We start from the raw sequence: 22,895 nt of genomic DNA on the forward strand, positions 1-22,895 counted from the left end.
TCCGTTCTTCTGTCGCCGCCTTCGGTTCTTCTGCCGGGCCACCGCGCCTTCTTGTAGCTCTTTTACAGGCGGTGGCCCGGTCTTCTGTCGCCGCTGTCGTCGCCGCCGCCGCCGCCTTCCGTTCTTGTTCTTCTTCTTGTTCTTCTTCTTCTTCTCCTGGAGATGTTGACTCGACGAGCTCTCCGGCCGGAATGCCAGGGCCGTGCTGTGCGGTCACTTATATAGTGACAATGGGGCGGTGTCACATGGTATATGTCACATGGGTTGGTCACATGGGTTGATGTCACATGGGGACTATGACATCGTAAGGGGGCGGGGTCACCATGTGACCAACCCATGTGACATATACCATGTGACACCGCCCCATTGTCACTATATAAGTGACCGCACAGCGCGGCTCTGGCATTCCGGCCGGAGAGCTCGTCGAGTCAACATCTCCAGGAGAAGAAGAAGAAGAACAAGAAGAAGAACAAGAACGGAAGGCGGCGGCGACGACAGCGGCGACAGAAGACCGGGCCACCGCCTGTAAAAGAGCTACAAGAAGGCGCGGTGGCCCGGCAGAAGAACCGAAGGCGGCGACAGAAGAACGGAAGGCAGCGGCGACAGAAGACCGGGCCACCGCCTGTAAAAGAGCTACAAGAAGGCGCGGTGGCCCGGCAGAAGAACCGAAGAGGGGGACAAGACCCCCGAAGTCGGGAGAAGAGGCCGGCGGCGGGGAGGAAGAAAGCCGGACTCCTCCGCTAGTAAAAGAGCTACACACAGATAGCGGAGGAGTCCGGCGAGAAGACCCCCGAAGACGGAAGACCCCCCGGAGCTGTGCAATAAAATATTTTTTCCCTGTGTTGTGTTTTTTTTTGTACTTTATTTCACAGGTGAATGGGTAGGGGTACATTGTACCCCATACTCATTCACATAGGGTGGGGGGCCGGTATCCGGGGGCCCCCTTCTTAAAGGGGGCTCCCGGATTCCGATAAGCCCCCCGCCCGCAGACCCCGACAACCAACGGCCAGGGTTGTCGGGAAGAGGCCCTTGTCCTCATCAACATGGGGACAAGGTGCTTTGGGGTGGGGGGGCCACGCGGCCCCCCCTTCCCCAAGGCACCCCCCCATGTTGAGGGCACGCGGCCTGGTACGGCTCAGGAGGGGGGGCGCGCTCGCTCGCCCCCCTTTCCTGGCCGGCCGGGTAGCGTGCTCGGACAAGGGTCTGGTGTGGACTTTGGGGGAACCCCCACGCCGATTTTTTTCGGCGTTGGGGTTCCCCTTTAAGCCCATTCCAGGCGGCGGAGCCCGCGACGTCTCCTTCGGGGCCCCGCCTACCTGTACACGCGCTCGAAATGGGCGGATTTGCCTCCTCCTTACGTGGGCGAGTCCGTTCATTTCAAAAGTTGAGCGAACTGTTTGGCAAACAGTTTGCTGAAACAGTCCGCTCGTGTGTGGGCAAGTCCGCTCATGCAAATTTTGAGCGGACTGTTTGCCGAAACTGTTTGACGAACAAGGTTGGGCAAACAGTCCGCGCGTGTGTACGCGGCCTTACACCTTTATTAACCACTGGGGCATTGCACAGTAGGTGGCAAGTGGCCAACCTTTTAACAATTAGTTGAAGCCAAGATTGGCACCCAGAACAGAATTATATGACTAATAATTGAAATAGCAGACTTAAAGTGGTAGTAAAGGCTAACTTTTCTTAACTATTCCTAAAGAGGAGCTCCAGACTCCCCCCCCAAAAATAAAAGTCAGCAGCTACAAATATTGTTGCTGCTGAGTTTTAATATAAGGATGCTTACAGCAACTTGAAAAATATTCACACCCCTTGAAATTTTCCACATTTTGTTATGTTACAACCAAAAACGTAAATGTATTTTATTGGTATTTTATATGATAGACCAACACAAAGTGGCACATAATTGTGAAGTGTATGGAAAATTATAAATGTTTTATTTATAAATAAATAAATTATTTTACAAATAAATATGTGAAAAGTGTATTCAGCCTCCTTTACTCTGATACTCCTAACTAAAATTTGGGACCTGTTATGTGTCCCAGAAGGCTGCAGGGGAAGGAGAGGGGGGCCAAACTTCCAGTTCGCTTCAGCAATCCGACCAGAAGTGGGAGCAGGTATCTGTCAAAACCAGGTATCTCCCCCCCCCCTAAAAAAAAATGGGGCAAATGTGGAAGTGGAGGGGGGAGGATGCAAACAAGTGGAGCTTCCCCTTTTGGGTGAAGTTCCACTTCCCTCCCCCCTTTTCCTTTTCCTACCCCTTTTCCTACCTACTCCACCATTTTGTGAGATTGTCTCTGATAGATTGTTCCCTGCAAAAGTGTCACAGATTTAAACAAGCATCAGAACAACTTGTTTTTTTACCGCTGATTTCTCTTCTCTGGCAGCATAAATTAGAAAATGAAAAGTAATATCTGCAGTATGCTAGCCTACCTTTGGCTGAACTTACCTCACATGCGGCAAACTCCCTTTAATGTTCTGTTAAAATATGTACACCGCAGGTGTGTGCATATAGAAATATTGTGAATAAACCGAAAGAAAATGGAATAACCCGCGCTTAGACTAAAATTATTAAAAATGTAATACTATTTAAGCTACTCCCCTCAAAGTGCAAAGACTGCCTTCGTGAGATGTGGGTTGTAGATAGTAAGGGGGTGCTATTATAATAAACCTTAGGTGATACCAATAAAGTGCTCTAGTGCTTAATAATACCGCAGGTATCTCACAAGTCAATACATGCTTCAATATACATTGAATAAATGAAATCAATCAACTCAAAAAGTGTCCATATACATAAAAGACGTGAACCTGAAGTGGAGTAAATCCTGTGCCCCGTCACCGCTTAGGAGAGATTACACAAACACGTCACCCAGTGAATTTTGGTAAGTAGCCTACTCACCGACTCACCATGACCCCTTTATTTTAAAAGATAGGTCAGGTGAAGCTTTGGCAGGTTTAAGGAGCTGCCGACCTTCATGGAGTAACTCTGCTTAGGTGTACCAGGAGTAATGTTTGTCACTGCACGTTTGGCGAGTAGGGTGTCGGTCCTCGGACCAATCCTGAAAGTCTTGTGGGAGGGTGGACATAGGCCTTCTGGCTTGGTTCGCCCTCTCTTGGGGGGTCTTCCTTTGGGGGAGCCCCTACCCTAGTACCTGGGTGGGTCTGTTTTGGCAGACCTTCCGGAGAAAGGCGGTCGTCCGGATTCGGCTGGATGGGCCATGATTATGGTACCTTAGTCCCCGTCTGGAGCCTAACGCCCCGGAGATCAGGGTTAGGTCCTTCCTTGGGAGGACAGCAGACACCCGTGGCACGGTTTTGTGTTTCACTCTTTATGTGTGTGCACTTTTTTTGGCACCGGGTGGAAGTTTTTTGGGGTGTGTTTTGCACGCCATAGGCTTTTTTCAATAGAAAAAAAAGGAGTAATGTTTCAATCCACGATTGCTCAGGAAAAAATATAGAGAGAACGGGACCATGGCATAATATTGTTTTATTTAAAATAGCATAAAAAACAAAAATAGCCAAATGTCCTCTTATTTTAAAAGTACCTTGCCTCAGCACTAGAGGGAATGAGCGTATCAGACCGGGTGAGTTGGAAACTAGCCGTGCCGCTTCAGCTGCTTGCATTGGCGTGCGTTCCGCCCCCTGGATCCCAGGAACAGAAAGTTTGGATCAAACGATGTTACCGGGATGCGCCTCGATGTACGCTTCGTCATAATGACGTTGTCAGGTGTAGTGTGTTGCTGATTGTTTTATTGGTGACTATGGTCCCAGCTGCCTTGAGATCATTAAAAAAGATTCTCCTGTGTAGTTTCCTGCCCAATCTCATGATCATTGAAACTCCACGAGGTGAGATCTTGCATGGAGCCCTGGACCGAGGGAGATTGACAGTTATTTTGTGTTTCTTCCATTTGCGAATAATCGCACCAACTGTTGTCACCCTCTCACCAACCTGCTTGGCGATCATCTTGTAGCCCATTCCAGCCTTGTGCAAGTCTACAGTCTTGTCCCTGACATCCTTGGACATTGGTCTTGGCCATGGTGGAGAGATTGGAATCTGATTGATTGCTTCTGTTGACAGGTGTCTTTTAAACAGGTAACAAGCTGAGATTTGGAGCACTCACTTTAAGGAAGCCAGAAATATTGCTGATTGATGGGGGATCAAATACTTATTTCACTCATTAAAATGCAAATCAATTTATAACTTTTTTTGAAAAGCGTTTTTCTGGATATTTTGTTGTTATTTTGTCTTTCACTGTTGAAATAAACCTACCATTAAAATTATAGACTTTTGATCATTTCTTTGTCAGTGAACAAACATACAAAATCAGCAGGGGGTCAAATACCTTTTCCATCATGATAGATAGATAGATAGATAGATAGATAGATAGACCTTGTAAAGAATACCTCCCTTCTCACCCGTTGTGGAAGTTAGCAATGCCCTGCTCTATCTAAAAGAGTGGGGTGTTTCAGCACCTGCCCAACCTATATTCAGTATAAATGGGCCCCTAGCTCAAAGAAAGCCCTTACTCTGCTGCATAGATTGGGATATTCTTCCCTTGAATAGAGGAGGTGCTTTGCAATTCACTGGTATTTTGAAAAAGGTGCTCATATAAATGGCTTTTACTTTAATGTAATTCTAAAGCAATGACAATTTTTTCAGCAGTTTACAGAGGAAAAGGAATCCATCTTAGCAGACATTACCGCAAATGAAAGGCGCAGTCTATTGTCCTTACTGCAGTTGCACAAACACACACTGAATAATGGTGGCCAAGAAAGTGATATGTTTTCCAAAAACAGGAGACTGGATGACATGAGCCCATCCCCATTCATGCAATGACTTGTGTAATATTGAGCTATGATTGAGCTGATAGTAACCTTTCAGTATAGTAAGTCTTTCTGTCTTATCAATACAAAAGATAAGAAACAGCAGCCCTGCAGCACAGAACCTTCCAACAAGTTGTCTGTGAAGATTTTATCTATACAGGTCACGCTATACGCTATAGCTAGCTAGTAGTTACTCACATTTGACTTAACTTGTTTAGTAACGTTGATGATGTTTCACAGCTCATCCAAGTGACGAATGAATTAAAGTAAGTGTTAGAAACATTACCCACCTTTTATACTCACACGGGAAAATCAGTCACCTTAATCCAAACATTATGGTGTCACGGGATGTGTCAGGCAAATGTTGAATATCAAAGAACATGACTGAAGGTGTGAAAAGTTGTGAAAACACCCTGTTCTAATTAACATAATCCAGTCAACATGGTGCCGAGAAGTCTAGAGCATGTGCTAACTGTTTGAGTTACACAGCTAAAAGTGTGGATTGTTGTCAAATTGCAGGGATAAAGATAGCTAAAAGTAGTTATTCACATCCAATCAAACACGTTCTGTAATATTGAAAATGGTTCAGCAGTCATCCAAGTGTCTTCCTCAGTTTCAATCAATATTGGGAACATCCCCAAGCATTTAAACCCACATGAGCAACTTGGTCCATTATCTAACGTGACTAAATGTAAAACCTTGGGAAAACATCCTGTTTTCAGTTACATAAACCACTCATGGTGGTGCACTAAGTCTGGGACTAATGTCAATCGATTGAGTTGAAGGTGTGAATTGTTGTCAAGTACCTGGTGTAGAGATGGTAAAGCTACAATATAGTGGTTGTTCCTGTTCAATATTAAAAAACAAGTTCAACTGAATGCGACTACTGTTAGCTTTCCAACATGTTGAAAAATATTGTACAATAAAGAGCATATTTAAAATGTGTTTATTACCCACAAAGGTAGCCCTAGACACCCCCTATTCATGTATCAGGCTGTCAGATTGTGGACAAAATTGTTCTTTGCTTTTCTAAGGCCAGTTGGGGTGAAAGCCAATTAGAGTATGAGTATATTTTTGAGCAAGGGAAGAAAACCCAAATATATGGTCAAATCAGTGTAAACACATTCACAATCTCCTTGTTTTTATTACTGCTTGGCTCCATGCAAACTGGGCTTAAAAAAACATCTGTTCTCTTGGCAGTAACAAAATGCTCATATAGAGCATTTTTTGTACAAAGTTTGGACAAGTTTAGGAGAGTTTTCCGTTTTTTCTGCCAGTAAGCTCCAATCAGAAACACGAACGAGAAGGATTTTTTTTCCTGCCTCTAAACGCTGAGCTCAAAATATGGCTCTAATCGTCCTAATGTGCATGGACACATAGGATAACATTGAGCTACTTGTACAGGCAGAACACAAAACTCCTGTAGAAGCAACGTTTTGTAAGCCAGTGTGCATGGAGCCTTAGTGAAGGTTTAGACTGTAATAAGTAACCTTGGCACTCCAGCTGTGATGAAACTACAAATCCCATCATATCTCTGGGAGTTATGCCTGTACCAGTCAGTCTTGCCGTGCCTCTTGGGATCTGCAGTTTCACCACAGCTAGAGTGCCAAAGTTGCCTGGTTTAGACCATTATCACAAGCTTATATTGTTTATTGTCTCTCCACTGCTGAGTATTCTTCTCTTTCCTGTCCTACAAACTGTGTACCTCCCAACTTTTTGAGATGGGAGTGAGGGACACCTATCAGCAAAAGTATGAAGGCATAGAACACCTTGCCACGCCCCCTTAATGGAGAATTGTACAAAAAAACAAGATTGGTTAAACACATAAGTGCTTTTTTTTTACAGCTACTATTCCTTTATATTGGCCTTTGGAATTTACAAATGCAGCGATTTAGTAATCAGATGGAAGGTTTAACGCTGGAAAACACGTTTTGATAGATAAAAAGTGCATTTTATATACATCTATATAGATCAGACCAAAATGAGGGACAAATGAGGAGGAATGAGGGACAGGGGGACATTCTTCGAAATCAGGGACAGTCCCTCAAAATCAGGGACAATTGGGAGCTATGTAACTGTGTACACCTGCATGGTAACTGAAGGTAGAAAGCTTTTTCTGGAAAAGTGGATAATATATCCCCAATACATTGGGTTAGCATAATTTTATTCTGCTGACTTTATATTGCTTTGTTCATTACATGAATTTGTAATTATATAGACCTTTGTGACTTTTTTTTTGTACAGCTCATGCAATCTAGTATGACTTTTAGAGCCACTGACGCTATCTTTACATATTGTATTACCATTTAGATGAATGCCTTCCTTCCCTTTAGCTTCTCCATATACTATATCCATATCCATACTATATCCATTGATGTGCCTAAATCACAGCATTTATCTCTAGATACCATTTTATGCTTGTGTTCTTTTACTGTGCCATGGACTCTCTTTTGTCCTGTACAAGCCTATATCCTTATTACATAACAAAGAGCAGAACTATATTGTACTGCTATTTCAATTAATTTACTATTACAGTGAGGGTGGATCTCCCCAGCAGAGAACCCTAATGCCGCGTACACACGTTCGGACTATCCGGCGGACTTAGTCTGGCGGACAATCCAACGGACATTACAGCTGAGGTCTGCTGGAATTTCAAGCGAACGGACTTGGCCACACGCGATCACTCCAAACGTCCGGCAGATTCGAACGTGATGACGTAGAACAAGGAAGTTCATAGCCAGTAGCCAATAGCTGCCTTAGCGTCGGTTTTAGTCCACCGGACTAGCACACAGACAAACAGATTGTCCGCTTAAAGCCGAGTCTGGCAGACAATTTTGAAGCAAGTCTTATTTCTAAGTCCGCTGGACCTTTGGGAAGAAAAAGTCTGCTGGAGCCCACACACGATCGAATTGTCCGGCGGATTAGTCTTCTGGATAGTCTGATTGTGTGTATGCATTATAAGAGTACTGAAAACCTGACAGAGGTGCTACACTTTTTTCAATCTATTCAAAACAAATAAAAATATCTGGCCTGGATTTTATATGCAATGCATACTGCAGATGTGATGTATGCATCATTTGGAGGATGGATCAAGCTTTAATACACTTCAGTTGAGTTAGGTACTACTGTTACATGCACTCTACTGCAACTGAATCCCAAGGATCTCCAGAAAAGCCTGGATAGTTGGTGGTGGAAGGGAGTTAGATTTGGCAGAGGAAGCTTCATTCTTCACCCCTTAACTCATTATGTATTCTTCTGTCTCCATCAGGTTGCAGTTGTGCGAAACAAAAGTAACGCTCAAGTCTATGCCATGAAGATAATGAACAAGTGGGACCTTCTGAAAAGATCAGATGTGAGATGAAAGGACTTACAGAGGGATGGTGCAGCAGGGGAGAGGGAAGTGATCCAAGGAGTAAACTAAGCAAATCACGTGCTGTTTTATTCTGTGCAGGTTTCCTGTTATAGAGAAGAAAGAGACGTTTTGGTGAATGGAGATAACAGGTGGATAACACAGTTGCACTTTGCTTTTCAGGATGACAATTATCTTGTAAGTTACTTCCACCTGCTAATTAACACAGTAAAACAAGGCTATTGAGATTGAGTCAACCTATCAACCTAGAAAGAAGAACACTTTTTTTGCATCATAGCAGCCAATAAAATTCTTTTTTATATTCTCTCATAATAGAATGGAATGCTATTCTATTCTGGGTCCCAGGAGAGCACAAGTAAGTGCACTCCTGTGACCCAGATGTATCTCCAAAAAAGCTTTGCCCATACTTCTATTTTAAAATGGTAGGCGATTCTAGACTAGTAGAAATCTTGCAGGCTGCATGCTATTTCTCTTTAATATTGCTTACTCATTTTTCATTGATACTTTATAGAAGTTGTTAGTTTTTTTGCAAACATAAAAAAAACATAGACATAATGCCAATGCTATAAAAAGTTCCATGGCCTTCAGTTTTATCTCAGACAAAAAGCATTCAGTTGTCTTTTAAGCTGGATACACATTATACAACTTTTGTTTTATGATTTCCTTTAGATTTACTTTCAACTATGTAGTGCAAGGTATAAACAGAAAAGTCAGTGCTACTACCCATACACCACATAGATAGCAGAGCTCCCAGGTGCTCGATCCACAGTCGCTGGCTAGAGTAATGTAGAAAAAAGTATCCACACTCCGGTTGTTGCTCTTAACATTTCTTAATTTTATTGAACAGCCACAGTGAACAAACGCAGATTAAGTCAATTGACGCATTTCAGCCTATAAGGTCTTAGTCATAACCTATGTAGTGCAAAGGCCTACCTGATTGCATACAAATTGAAAGTGTTTAGGTCTGACCTCATATTATATGGTTTTGGTAAATCTAAAGGAAAAAATCTAATAAGAACTGTATAGTATGTATCCAGCTTAAGAAGGCATATTGGATTTTGTTATTTGTGAAGCCATCAGTCAGCCAAATTAAAGCCCAACTTCATTCAACAGATGTCAGCAAAAAGATTAATGCATTTATATGTTCAATAACTGTGTGGCACATGCACATATGTGTGACAGCATAGAGGTAAGCCTAATGCCATGCTGCCACTTATGTTTTGTGCTGGGAGCATAGGTGTGCACAGCCTATTGCATTAGAGTGTGCACCACATGCTTTTCTCTGCCTTTCTCTGCAGCCTCAGCTGCACTGGACAGTGCATGAATGGGAAGTACTCTGTGCTAATTGACTTCCTTTTAATTCATAATCTGAAGCATAGTAAATACGGTACTCCCGATCCTGTGATTACCAGTCACAAAACTGGGAAGGCCATGTAACACCTCCAATTATGCAAACATTTTGAGGGCTGTCGGAGACGGTGATAAGAGGTCACAAATAATAACATGAATTTTAAAAGCAGCTTATGTAAGTATCTGAATTTGACTTGCTATCAGTCTTCTCTGTACATCAGCACTCAGAATAGGAGTGAGAGTGGCAGCACTAGGAGCCAGTCAGGACTGTTACATATATCTATACCAGGGAAGGAAGCAGTGAGAGCAGTGGATGGAACATCTGCTCCTCCATCACATTCCCATCAAAGCCTGGGGACAGAGAGGTGACCTTGGTTTATTGCTTAAAGTAAACTTAAACCTTCAAAAATCCCTGACTTATGGATTTCTATAGGCCTTGCCATGGTAGGTGAAAATATACCAGGCAGATGGTTGCCTTAGAGTATCTCACTAATGTGAGTATACCCCCCACATTTTTGTAAATATTTTATTATATCTTTTCATGTGACAACTTTGAAGAAATTACACTTTGTTGCAATGTAAAGTAGTGAGTGTACAGCTTGTATAACAGTGTAAATTTGCTGTCCCAATCAAAATAACTCAACACACAACCATTAATGTCTAAGTGGCTGGCAACAAAGATGAGTACACTTCTAAGTGGAAATGTCCAAATTGGGCTCAAAGTGTCAATATTTTGTGTGGCCGCTATTATTTTCCAGCACTGCCTTAACCCTCTTGGGCTTGGAGTTCACTAGAGCTTCACAGGTTGCCACTGGAGTCCTCTTCCACTCCTCCATGACAACATCACGGAGCTGGTGGATGTTAGAGACCTTGCGTTCCTCCACCTTCCATTTGAGGATGCCCCACAGATACTCAATAGAGTTTAGGTCTGGAGACATGGTGGCACAGTGGTGTAGTGGTTAGTACTCTCACCTAGCAGTAAGAAGGGTCACTGGTTCAAATCCCAACCACGACACTACCTGCCTGGAGTTTGCATGTTCTCCCTGTGCCTGTGTGGGTTTCCTCTGGGTACTCCGGTTTCCTCCTACAATCCAAAGACATGCAGGTAGGTTAATTGGCTTCTGTCCAATATTGTCCCTAGTATATGAATGGGGACCTTGGATTGTGGGTCCTTGAGGGTAGGGACCGATGTGAGTGTGCAATGTACAGGGACAAATGTAGATACTCACTCAGGTTGAACTGGATGGACTGGTGTCTTTATTCAACCTTACTAACTATGAAACTATGAAACATGCTTGGCCAGTCCATAACCTTTACCCTCAGCTTCTTTAGCAAGGCAGTGGTCATCTTGGAGGTGTGTTTGGGGTCGTTATCATGTTGAAATACTGCCCTGCGGTCCAGTCTCCGAAGGGAGGGGATCATGCTCTGCTTCAGTATGTAGCAAAGTGTAATTTCTTCAGTGTTGTCACATGAAAAGATCTAATAAAATATTGACAAAAATGTGAAGGGTATACTCACTTTTGTGAGATACTGTATATGCTGAGATACAATACATATACCCTTCAGTATTATATGTACCAGTAAACTGGCCTGAGTACCTTTTCCACTATGTTAATATATATTGTATATGCTCCAACCTCTGAAATATGGACTGTGTGCTTTCCCATGGCTATTGAGCAGATTTATACGTGCACTAGAAAATACCAGTTAAAGAATAACATTTTAAATCTGATGGCATTGCTGTGGTGAAACACAGACAGTTCTTATTTCAAATACTTTCATAAATAAGGTCCAGAGAGACACACAAACTAGAGTTCACCGAGCATATTGTTCACATGAACATGGCTCCAATAAGGCTTTCTGTTTCCTTCTTAGTACCTCGTAATGGATTACTATGTGGGAGGTGACCTGTTGTCTCTCCTCAGTAAGTTCCCAGATGGATTACCTCCCCAAATGGCGATCTTTTACCTGGCTGAGATGATAATGGCTGTCCATTCTGTCCACACTCTGGGCTACATACACAGGTGAGTTAGTCACTGGTGATAGCTGAGGCCCATGGTATTGTTTCTTGAGTTGCTTCTCTATTTCCCTGTATTTATACTTCCATCTTCCTCAGGGATATCAAACCAGACAACATGCTTTTAAATCGATCAGGTCACATCCATCTTGGTGACTTTGGTTCATGTTTGAAGCTCAGAGACGATGGCACAGTAAGTCCTTCCTCTAGAACAGCGGTCTCCAAACTGCGGCTCTAGGGCCAGATGCAACCCTTTACTTGCCTTTATCTGGCCCTTAGGACAATCGTCCTCCCACAGACACCAATAATGGGGCATCATTCTTCCCCCTGACACCTAAGATGGGGCATCATTCCCTCCCACTGATACCAATGATGGGGCACTATTTCCTCCCACTGATGCCATCAATGGGGCATTATCTACTTTCACAGGCTATAGTATGGCCCCCCTAAAGCCAGGACAGTAATCTGGCCCTTTGTTTAGAAAATTTGGAGACTTCTGCTCTAGATTGTGCTTCTCTCTTCAATCTTTCACATTGGTTGTTGTGATTAACTAAAACATTTTCTCTTTTCTCTAAGGTATCCTGTTCTGTTGCAGTGGGGACCCCTGACTACCTTTCCCCTGAAATCCTTGCTGCCCTTGAAGACCATAGTTTATGTTACGGTGCGGAATGTGACTGGTGGTCTATAGGGGCTTGTGCTTACGAAATGTTCTTTGGGCACCCTCCTTTTTATGCTGAGTCTGTGGTGGAAACATTTGGAAAGATTCTTCACTATAAAGTAAGGGAAACATTTCATATTATCTATTTTTTCAGCTTCTAAGTACCTTAAAACACAAAAGACATGCATCTATTTCGCTTAGTGGGAACTGGCAGATAACAACTTGCTATGAAAATATCCTCCATTCTTTTTTCTTGGAAGCACAGACAGGATCTGATTTGTTTTTTTGTTTTTACTTCCTCTTCTAGCACTTACTGTAGGTAGACTAGGATATGGTATCTGCCATTTTGGGATGCAGAAATTTTCAATGATAGTTAAAGTGGAACTATGGATTAAATAAAAAAATGACATATGATGCAGTCTTTCGTGGCATTAGGGGTTTTTCGCAGGGGCAGCTGAGATCCAGTTTTTATCACCCCCATTCCTGCTTGAGCAATTACATGCGAGTGGCCATGAATAGCTGTGGGAGCTGTCAGCCTCTTGTTTTGAATGGAACTTCCCACCTGCAGCTAATTGCGTGCACCTCCACTGGGTCCCCTGCATCTAATTGCAAAGGGCCCCATTTGCATGTGTGAGTGGGGCCTAAAATACCTAGATCATAGGCGTGTGCACAGGGTGTGCCAGGTGTGCCTAGGCACACCCTAATCACCACATGTGGTGCCAATTTCCCCTACTGCCCTTTGCCCACCCCCTAAAGCACTTCTGCTTCCATCCTCTTCTCTCACGGCTGCTGTATTTATTTTTGCTTCAGTTTGCAAAGAAAAAGAAGCTGTTCAGTACAGAGCACTTCCCATTCATTCACTGTCCAGTGCAGCTGAGACTGCAAAGCAAGGGACTGAGGAATCTCTGTCTCAAAAGTGAGACATCAGGAGTCTGTTTCGACCTCTGATATTTTGTCAAAGCCCACCCAACGGGGCTCCTAAAACATTTTCCAAAAGTAACATTTTTAGAAAATAAATAAAATTGTAAAAAAATAATAAAATAATAAAAAAACGTCTGACACTGTCCTCTGCCCTACTGACGAAGTCCATTGCTCTACTGACTTACACCATCCACTGCTCTACTGACAATATACACACACACACGTGTGTTTGAACTCTGGGGTGCACACCATAATGCAATAGGCTGTGCACATCTATGACCTAGATGTTCCTCTGCTGTGTGAATAGTTGGGTTCATTCTGCTGGACAGAATTTAAGAGTATAGATAGAGATTTAAATAGATAAAGTTGGCCTATAGAATCAGAGATTTGGTGTTAGGTGTCACCAGATAACCCGATCGTCAATAGAGAAAGGATTTTTCACATGGTGTGACCTAGTGTACTCAAGCAAAGCCAGGTCAGACACCGTATATTGTGTCACTGGTATGAAGTTTGCTTTTAAAGTACCTTTACATATGATTTTTTATTTATTAGATAGCACTCTTTTATCACTATATGGTCAGTTTATCTCAAATCTGTCAAACTGGGCAATGAAATTGCAATATACCAGAAATCACACCAGAGGTAATCATCCAGGAACATTTAATTTTGCACATGACAAGACAAGAATTTATTACTTCTGTATACATACAGTGACAGATGATATTCCCACTGATGTCTTTGAAACAAAACAGATGGACAGGATAACATGAAATAAAAAAAAATCACTTTTGTTCTTTTTTTTTCATCACAGGAGCACTTTAACTTTCCCTCCTCAGCCAATGGTATACCACCTGAGACTTTAAACTTCATCTCATCTCTCATCTGTGAGCGGGAGAACCGTTTGGGCATTGGTGGACTCCAGGATTTCCAGATGCATCCACTTTTTGCTGAAATTGACTGGGAGGGTCTTAGGGACTGCATGCCCCCTTTTATTCCTGAGTCAGTGGGAGCCACAGACACTTCCAATTTTGATATTGTAGAAGATCGGCTTTCAGAAATGGTCAGCGGTGGAGGCGTAAGTATGGGTATGACTTATTACTCTCTGATCAATTTAAAGGGTCAGTCCATCCTGAGCTGTACTGAAAGTATTAAAGAGTGTTGGGTTAAATGTTCCACTGGATGCTTATACCGCCTGGGGAGTCAGGCTGCAAGATCACTATATCTGAGGTCCTACCTCCACTATAAAAGATCTTACTTCTTTTTTCATTTGTGCTATTTTATTGTGTATACAGCAGGAGATGTGAGGCCGCGTACACACGCGAGGACTGTTCGCCCAACTTTGTCCGTCCAACAGTTTCGGCAAACAGTCCGCTCAAACTTAGCATGGACGGACATGGCCACACACGACGGACGAACAGTTTGCTGAAACCGTGCGCGATGACGTGAACGGCACGTACGACGGGACGAAAAATACGACGTCCTATACACTGCATTATAGCTTTCGCCGTGAAAATCCTTTCTGAGCATGCGCGCAACTTTGTTTGACGAACAAGCCTACACACGAGCGGACTGTTCGCTGAAACAAGGTTTCAGCGGACAGTTTTACGGAATTTCCGAAAAACCTTGTCCGTCAAACTGTCCGCTGAAACTGTCCGCTGAAAGCCCACACACGAGCGGACTGTCCGCCCAAACACTGTTCAGCGGACAAAGTTGGGCGAACAGTCCGCGCGTGTGTACGCGGCCTCAGGCTTCGTGGCATGGCAGGGCGTGTTTAGAGCTGGGCACTCCAGATGATCAGTCTCAGCATTTGTGACATTGAGAGCTCTAATGGGGTCCTAAAGGGACCAATCAGGTTTTACCTTTCATTTTATTGAAAAGCTAACTCAAGGATTCTGACTGGTCGCTATGGGCAACAACTCCAAGTTTTGTGCATATTTTCTTTTTAAGCAGTTTAAATGAATCAACACCAATGTGTTCTTCTATGGATCAAATGGTTGGTCTAAAAGAAATATAAGGAAGCCAGAGATGCAGGGCCAGATTAAGAGCATCATGGGCCCGGTGCTGATGATTTTGGTATGTCAGTGTACAGGGTTCAGTAGAATGTAGAGCAGTGTAAAGGGGTCAGTAGTATATAGGACAGTGTACAGGGGTCAGTAGTAGGTAGGGCAGTGTACAGGGTTCAGTAGGATGTAGAGCAGTGTACAGGGGTCAGTAGGATGCAGGGCAGCCTACAGAGGTCAGTAGGATGCAGGGCAGCCTACAGAGGTCAGTAGGATGCAGGGCAGCCTACAGAGGTCAGTAGGATGTAGGGCAGCCTACAGAGGTCAGTAGGATGTAGGGCAGCATACAGAGGTCAGTAGGATGTAGGGCAGCATACAGAGGCCGGTAGGTATGTAGGACAGTGTACAGAGGTGAGTAATATGTAGGGCAGCATACACAGGTCAGTAGGATGTAGGGCAGTAAACAGAGATCAGGGCAGAGGACTAGGAATCCCCCGGCAGTGGAGAGGGATCAGCAGATCAGAGGACAGGGGGCCTAGATGGCACATTACAGGGGGGGTCAAAAGGCCAAATTACATGGGGGTTAGCATGGCACAGTATGAGGGAGTGTCAGCATGGCACAGTATGGGTGAGGTCAGCATGGAACAGTATGGGAGGTGATCAACATAGAACAGTAATGGGGAGGGGTGTCAGCATGGCACAGTAGGGGGGTCAGCATGGCACAGTATGGGGGGGTTAGCATGGCACAGTATAGGAGATTAGGAGAGCGCAGAGCACAGTGCAGAGAGTGAGGAGGACAAAGTTCAAGGGGATCAGCAGGGCGCAGTAGAGGCAGTGTAAACCTATGGGCAATAACAATCTTTGATGAGCCCAGCTTCTCACAGTCCTTCGTGAAAAAAGAGGTGCCATCTTCTCATTGGTCTAACAGTACTTCTATGCTAAGCTGCAGTAACTCAGCAGACTTAGCACAGAGGTGCCTGCAAGCTAATGCATGATATACTAGCTGAGCTCACCTGCAGACAAGCTCAGCTCCGCGAGCGCTCTCCTTCTTCTTCCCTCTTCTTGGCGGGCGCAATCGCAGATGCCGGGCACATCCCTATCCTGCCCACTCAAACAGCAATAGCCAGAAGGCTCTGCCCAGAGTACATTTATCCTGCAGGAGAGAGCCTGATTCTGCCGGGGAGTGGGGTAGTGGGTGGAGATTCAAATCCCAATGTGAACCCCGTAAAGATTTGGAAGTTTATTTTTTTTAAATAAACAGGTTATACCGACCTGCTCTGTGCAATGGTTTTCCCCACCATCACTGCTGGCTCCTCCATCCTGCTGAAAGCCTCTTCCTAGGGGGGGTACATGTGCGGGCTCGATTTTTCCATTGGTGTGCGCAGCCTATTTAATTACGGTGTGCATTCCAAAGCTCAAACACACTGTACTGATCACTCACTGTGTTCATTTGGAAAGGGGTCGGTAAATTACATATTTACAGGCCCCTTTCCCTACTCATCCTAAAACATCCCCCTCTGTGTGTGCCCACAGCAGCAGCCAGTGGGAGAGAAGCCAGCAGAGCGGGGGGGGGGGGGGGGGGGCCAGGGCAGTAGGGGGAATCTGCACTGCACAGGGTGATTAGGGTGTGCCCAGGCACACCTGGCATACGCTGTGCGCACACCTATGAATATGAAAGGCTGCTATTATTGATCACCTTGTGAAAAAGGTCTAAAAATTTGCAGAGCTGAAATTGACTATGAATAGCACTATAATGCATATTTGTTTTTAGCATCCTCATGATCCTTCTGGAATCCTGAGCCCTGGGCAGCCACCTGTTTTTTTCTCAACAAAAGTGGAGTTATACATTTTGTTGAAAAAAAAAAGAACAATCCCCTTCTCTATGATTTATGTACATTGCAAGGATTTTAACAGAGATTTGGCAGATCCCTAACATTTTCTGTTCTGAAGAACAAACTGTTCCACTAGGCAATTGCAGGACTGATTCTTTAGTGTCTACACTCATTATAACCATCTGATGTGCTTTCAGTGTTCTAATGAGGAAAGTGGCAGTGTTTGTATCTCTTCACAAGTAATTAGTCTCTGGGGAGTATATCACATAAATTAAATCCCTTCCCTTCCCTTTGCAGCGGATGCCTAAAATTTTAACTTATATCTTAGTTCAGACAGCTGAGTAAATCAATGATCCAATCACTCAAATAGGAAGTTACATTTATGCCAGTGTTCTGTAAGCCAACTTTGTACAGAACACCTCCAGGTTGCTATATTGCATAGACATTTTTGATGGTTTTGGAAAATTACATTTGTCACAGATTAAAATTAAACTATTGTTGTAATATTAAATTACAAAATGGCTTGTGGGGCAATTTTATTATACATATCTTTTTTTTTTTTAAACAAAAGTGTAATTCCCTTTTTGCTATGTAAATCAAGTATAGTTAATTTATAACATAATCTCTATAGTGACAATGCTTGTTTTTTCAGGAGACAATCTCAGACGTTGGGGACAGCTCCCCTCTTGGAGTCAACCTCCCATTTGTTGGTTACTCGTATACATTCAGGTGAGCACAGCCATTAAAATATAGATGAGAAGATCCCATCAAACATTTATGCATGTCAGTAAAAATAGACGTATCATGCTGGACACAATATCTGTTATTTTTAGGGAGGACAGCAGGGAACATGTTTGGGGAAACATGAAAAACATCTGTGAATGTAAATCAGTATCAACATCAGACCATCAGAAAATAAACCACAGAGATGACTTGGTGAGTCTTTTCATAATCTGATATATTAAAACATGTAAAGAATAACTAGTATGTACAACTCTTGGTAAAAAGTATGGAATCGCCAGTCTTGGAAAATGTTAATTCAATTGTTTAATTGTGTCAGAAAATAAAAGAATTACAGACATACCTCAAAACTATTTTCATTTAACATTCCAACCTTCTAGCGTTAAAAAACACTTTAAAAGAAAAAAAACTGTAGTCAGTTGCAACTGTTTTTGCAGATCAAGCAGAGGAAAAAAATATTGAATCACTAAATTCTGAGGAAAATATTATGGAATCACCATGTAGTTAACAGTTCTAAAACAAACATCTGCATCAGATTACATCCTGAAAAATTATGTCATCATCACCAAACATCCTTTCAATTGATGGAATAATTAAAGTGTCCAAAATATCAATATAAACTTGTGCATTTATTAAAGATTTAATGACTGTCATCTCTGCCGTACCTTTATCTGACATGGAACACTGTCTCATTAAAGTGGTTTCTAAACCCTCCCTAGTGACTTTTACCTATAGGTAAGCCCAGAATAATGCTTACCTATATGTAGTGGAAATATCTCCTAAACGTGCATCATTTAGGAGATATTTCACTTGTAGTTCACCGATGAAGTAATTGGCGCATGCACTGTGAAGAAACATTTCTTCCCCCAGCGTGTGCCGCTACTGACGGCTCCCAAGCACATGTGACATCACTCGGCTATGGCCAGTCAGAGAGCCAGAGTCCTTGGCCCCCAGAAGGAAGAGGGTCGAAGATGGATGCAGCCTGCACAGGAGACAGCGACGGATCCATTTGCAGGTAAGTGTCACATAATGGGCTACTATGCGATGTATAGTAGCACATTATGCTTTTAATTTGCAGGCTTTGCAGGGAGCAAAAAGTTAATCAGGGTTTACTTCCTCTTTAAAGCCAGAAGGTTGGAATGTTAAATGGAAAATAGTTTTGAGGCATGTCTGTAATTATTTTATTTCTCTACACAAAACAATTGAATGAACATTTTCCAAGAGTGGTGCTTCCATATTTTCTTGCCAGGGGTTGTAATAGTACTTAATATATTAAAATCGAATGTAAATAATGCTAGTACATGTATATAGTCAAAAACAGTGCAGCGCTAATCATGAATACATTGATGTGCAAAAATGGTGATATGAGGTGACTCATATAAACAATATATGATAGAAATGCAAATCTGTAAAAAAAAAAAAAAAAGGAATATCACAGTCATTGATGAACTAAAGAAGTCCAAAATAAAGTGAATAAGTCTGTAGCGGCGTATATGGTACTTGCATGATCCAAACTGTGATGATTAATCACCTAGAGAAGAAGAATCACTAACGTGAAGAAATCTGCCATCAAATGGAATATAAGGAGGCTTACCGGAACATATGGACACAACTCAGCTTATACCAAATGGGTCAATGAAGGCAATGGTGTCTCAACACTTGGAGTCCCCAGCAACATACAGTCCATTTGGAGATGATTGGAGTGGAGTGTCTATATCCATGTGTTGAGACACCATTGCCTTTATTGACCCATGTGGTATAAGCTGAATTGGGTCCATATGTTCCGGTAAGCCTCCTTATATTCCATTTGGTGGCAGATTTCTTCAGGTGGAGATTCTTCTTCTCTAGGTGATTGATCATCACAATTTGGATCACACAGTTATCATATACGCCTCCACAGACTTACTCATTTTATTTTGGACTTTTTTAGTTCATCAATGACTGTGATATTTAATTTTTTTTTGTACAGATTTGTATTTGTGTCATTTATTGTTTATATGATTCACCTCATATCACCATTTTTGCACATCCATGTATTAATGATAAGCGTTGCGCTGTATTTATCTCATTACTTTTGCACAAGTTGTCCATTGTGGTGCTGGTTGCTGTTTTATAATTTATATTTCACAATTTTTGAACATTAGCATGGTATACCACTATATATTTTACATGTATATAGTCCACTTCTTGCTCAGTACTTCCAACACAGTGATTATCGGGCGGCACAGTGGTGTAGTTGGTAGCACTCTTGCCTAGCAGTAAAAAGGGTCGCTGGTTTGTATCCCAACCACAACACTACCTGCCTGGAGTTTGCATGTTCTCCCTGTGCCTGTGTGGGTTTCCTCCGGGTACTCTGGTTTCCTCCCACACTCCAAAGACATGCAGGTAGGTTAATTGGCTTCTGTCCAAAATTGGCCTTAGTATATTAATGGGGACCTTGGATTGTGGGCTCCTTGAGGGTAGGGACTGATATGAGCGTGCAATGTACAGGGATAAGGACAATTTGTAGACACTCACTCCGGTTGTACTGGATGGACTGGTGTCTTTATTCAACCTTACTAACTATGTAATTATACTTTATTGTTTCTCGTATCTCTACTGACAACATTTTGTCAACATACTTGCAGAGAAAACATCTTGCTCTGCAGGTGGCTTGCCCTGTTCCACAAAAGCTTTATTGAAACATAACACATACAAGATATGCTTGATCAGGAGATGTGTTTACAATAAGGGCCCTTTCACACTGAGGAGTTTTTCAAGTGCTTTTGCGTAAAAAAAAAAAAGAAGCACCTGAAAAGCTTGAAAAAAATTCTTCCCCATTAAAGTCAATGAATGTGTTCACACTGAGGCGGTGCGCTTCCATTGCGGTGAAAAAAATCCTGCTTGCAGCATCTTTGAAGCATGTTTTGGGGAGCTAAAAGAAACGCACCAAAAACTAACCTTCCCATTAGCAATGGAAACTGGCAAAAATGTGCCTGTGATGCGTTTTAGGTCCAGTTTTTAAATCACATGACCTTTAAAAACCGCACTGCAAACGTGGAAAAACCATATACGTTTCTGCAGTGGATCTCAGTACAGCGAGTGTACAATCATCTCAGGATGTATGAAGAGAACAAAGAGTATAGACAACTATACCAGTGGTTAGGCATAGTGCCTCAGAGGCTGAGTTAATTTTGATATTGGAGAGGGATTGAAATTGCTCCAGGTCTTGCATACAAATTGGAAGAGTGGTGAAAAAAATAGGATAAAATCATTCGCAAAAGCTGCAAGTTTATATTTTCTATTTACAGTGAATATGCCCCTAATATTTAGGTTTGCACAGAGGCATCAGAAGAGATTCTCTAATGTCAGCACATAGATCAGCGGAGATAAGCGACAACACTGTCTCCTGCCATTGCTGATTCCGAAGGCATTTGATAGGTGTCCACTCACCCCTCTTGTCTGGGGATTGACATGTAGCGACAGTATGAAGTTATGCAGTTTGTCCAAGACCTAATCATTGCAATACTACTGTCATGTAGTCCGGGGCAACTTTATTGAATGCCTTCTACAGACATCTCCTTCTTTGTGTGTGGGGTTGAGCCAATAATGAAGATTGATAGCCTTTACTATGTTATCTCTGGCCTTCCAACTGGGGGTGAAACCCACCTGGTCGAGGGTGATCCAAGAATTGAGAAGTGGGGTCAGGGGATTGGCCAGAATTTCAACAAATACAGTGGTGTGAAAAAAGTTTTTGCCCCCTTCCTCATTTCCTGTTCCTTTGCATGTTTGTCACACTTAAGTGTTTCGGAACATCAAACCAATTTAAACAATAGTCAAGGACAACACAAGTAAACACAAAATGCAATTTGTAAATGAAGGTGTTTATTATTAAAGGTGAAAAAAAATCCAAACCATCATGGCCCTGTGTGAAAAAGTGATTGCCCCCTAAACCTGATAACTGGTTGGGCCACCCTTAGCAGCAACAACTGCAACCAAGCGTTTGCGATAACGTGCAATGAGGCTTTTACAGCGTCCTGGAGGAATTTTGGCCCACTCATCTTTGCAGAATTGTCCTAATTCAGTTACATTAGAGGGTTTTCGAGCATGAACGGCCTTTTTAAGGTCATACCACAACATCTCAATAGGATTCAGGTCAGGACTTTGGCTAGGCCACTCCAAAGTCTTCATTTTGTTTTTCTTCAGCCATTCGGTGGTGGACTTGCTGGTGTGTTTAGGATCATTGTCCTGCTGCAGAACCCAAGTTCGTTTCAGCTTGAGTACACGAACAGATGGTCGGACATTCTCCTTCAGGATCTCTTGGTAGACAGCAGAATTCATAGTTCCTTTTATCACGGCAAGTCTTCCAGGTCCTGAAGCAGCAAAACAGCCCCGGACTATCACACTACCACCACCATATTTTACTGTTGGTATAATGTTCTTTTTATGAAATGCAGTGTTCCTTCTACGCCAGATATACTTGGACACACACCTTCCAAAGAGTTCCACTTTTGTCTCATCGGTCCACAGAATGTTGTCCCAAAAGTCTTGGGTATCATCAAGATGTGTTGTGGAGAAATTGAGACGAGCTTTGATGTTCTTTTTGCTCAGCAGTGGTTTTCTCCTTGGAACTCTGCCATGCAGGCCATTTTTGCCCAGTCTTTTCCTGATGGTGGAGGCATGAACGCTGACCTTAACTGAGGCAAGTGAGGCCTGCAGTTCCTTGGACGTTGTTGTGGGGTCTTTTGTGACCTCTTGGATGAGTCGTCGCTGCACTCTTGGGGTAATTTTGGGCGGCCGGCCACTCCTGGGAAGGTTCACCACTGTTCCATGTCTTCGCCATTTGTGGATAATGGCTCTCACTGTGGTTCGCTGGATTCCCAAAGCTTTGGAAATGGCTTTATAACCCTTTCCAGACTGATAGATCTCAATTACTTTCTTTCTCAATTGTTCCTGAATTTCTTTGGGTCTCGGCATGATGTGTAGCTTTTAAGGATCTTCTGGTGGACCTTACTGTGTCAAGCAGCTCCTATTTAACCACTTGCCGACCGCCGCACGCCGATGTACGTCAGCAGAATGGCACGGGCAGGCATAAGGGCTTACATGTACGTCCTTGCCTGCCCGCCGGTCGGGGGCCCGATCGGGCCCCCGCCCGGTGCCTGCGGCGGTCGGTATTCGTTCGGGAGCGATCCCGGACGAGGGGACG

The 22,895-nt window shown here is 43.1% G+C and overlaps 1 protein-coding gene across 4 annotated transcripts in view; it reads left to right on the forward strand.

The window, feature by feature from the left end:
* The window catches only part of DMPK (DM1 protein kinase), an 89,637-nt gene that overhangs the window by 38,202 nt on the left and 28,540 nt on the right, over nucleotides 1-22,895 (forward strand). For all 4 annotated transcript variants that reach the window (XR_013262891.1, XM_077455773.1, XM_077455765.1 and 1 more), the window contains exons 4-11: nucleotides 8,090-8,173; nucleotides 8,273-8,368; nucleotides 11,417-11,565; nucleotides 11,658-11,751; nucleotides 12,135-12,335; nucleotides 13,949-14,212; nucleotides 17,622-17,698; nucleotides 17,803-17,905. Coding sequence is in view for 3 of the 4 variants with exons in the window: in XM_077455773.1 (XP_077311899.1) it covers nucleotides 8,090-8,173; nucleotides 8,273-8,368; nucleotides 11,417-11,565; nucleotides 11,658-11,751; nucleotides 12,135-12,335; nucleotides 13,949-14,212; nucleotides 17,622-17,698; nucleotides 17,803-17,905 (1,068 nt within the window). In the remaining variant the exon portion in view is untranslated. The remainder of the gene's footprint in view (nucleotides 1-8,089; nucleotides 8,174-8,272; nucleotides 8,369-11,416; nucleotides 11,566-11,657; nucleotides 11,752-12,134; nucleotides 12,336-13,948; nucleotides 14,213-17,621; nucleotides 17,699-17,802; nucleotides 17,906-22,895) is intronic.

This window comes from Lithobates pipiens, unplaced genomic scaffold, assembly GCF_037356315.1.
Source record: "Lithobates pipiens isolate NorthernLeopardFrog02 unplaced genomic scaffold, aLitPip1_a1.2 Scaffold_1, whole genome shotgun sequence".
Classification (NCBI taxonomy): domain Eukaryota; kingdom Metazoa; phylum Chordata; class Amphibia; order Anura; family Ranidae; genus Lithobates; species Lithobates pipiens.